The following is an 899-nucleotide window of genomic DNA, read 5'->3' as shown; positions in this document are numbered from 1 at the left end:
AAGGCACCGACCACAGAAAGAAAAGTCATCATACAAAGGACTTTACACAAAAATTCAGCAAAAATACCACACAAATACAGTCAAAATCAAAGTAAAATTAAAACAAAAATACAAGTCAAGCCATCAAAAGATCACAACGAGAACCACCAAGGGAGCAACAGGTGCACACAGGGATCCCCACAGAGGGACCCCCGAGGCGGTGCCTACCTACGACGAGCGCAGGCAGACACCGCCAAAGTGGCGCTGGATGTGGTCAGCGTTCATCTGATGGACCAGCGCCGCAAAGCGACCCTTCCAGCGAGGAACAAAGGCCTCATCCAGCCCCGGCTGGTACACACCACGGGCCTCGGCGCAGCGGGCGAGCTGACCAAGCAGATCCACAAAGGAGGAGGCGAACCCACCGGTTGTCGTCATCGCCGCAGGGACGATCAGAGTTTTTCCATGGTTGAAACCGGTGTAGTAGTCGCGCTTCTCCTTTTCGGCTCGGCGAAGGGCAGCGCCCACCTTGATGCAGGCTTGCGAGGTGGTCGGGGGTTGGGCTGTGCGCACAGTCACGTCAATGCCCAGGTCGGGCAGAGCTGGGCCCAGGGCACCGCCGGGAAAGGGGTTGCGGCAGTGCAGGTCGATGCGGCAGCTCTGACCGTTGGCGTTGTAGCCAGACTTTTCCACCCAGACATGGGAGAGGGTGGCGTACCTGAGCAGGCGGCCCATCTCGTCGCGAAGGGCGTTGTGTCGCTTGATGGGACGGCAGGTCAGCAGGTGCTCGCGGGTCAGTCGCGGCTGGNGTGTCTTGCTGCTGCAGAGCGGGCACTTGTCCGTCGGCTTGACGTTGATGAGTTCATGGAGGCCAAAACCCATCATGGACACGACCGCAATGGCAAAGGTCGTGTCGCTCAAGC

The 899-nt window shown here is 58.6% G+C and overlaps 1 protein-coding gene across 1 annotated transcript; it reads right to left on the bottom strand.

Moving 5' to 3' along the window:
• Positions 1-207: 207 nt before the first annotated feature.
• MONBRDRAFT_9953 (uncharacterized protein) lies at positions 208-858 on the bottom strand (the record flags this gene model as incomplete). Its single annotated transcript, XM_001747624.1, has 1 exon — positions 208-858. One exon carries the CDS (start codon positions 856-858, stop codon positions 208-210), a length of 651 nt encoding a protein of 216 aa, XP_001747676.1.
• Between the last annotated feature and the right edge of the window lie 41 nt (positions 859-899).

This window comes from Monosiga brevicollis, genomic scaffold, assembly GCF_000002865.3.
Source record: "Monosiga brevicollis MX1 MONBRscaffold_18 genomic scaffold, whole genome shotgun sequence".
NCBI classification, from domain to species: domain Eukaryota; class Choanoflagellata; order Craspedida; family Salpingoecidae; genus Monosiga; species Monosiga brevicollis.
This window is presented reverse-complemented; position numbering and strand designations above follow the sequence as displayed.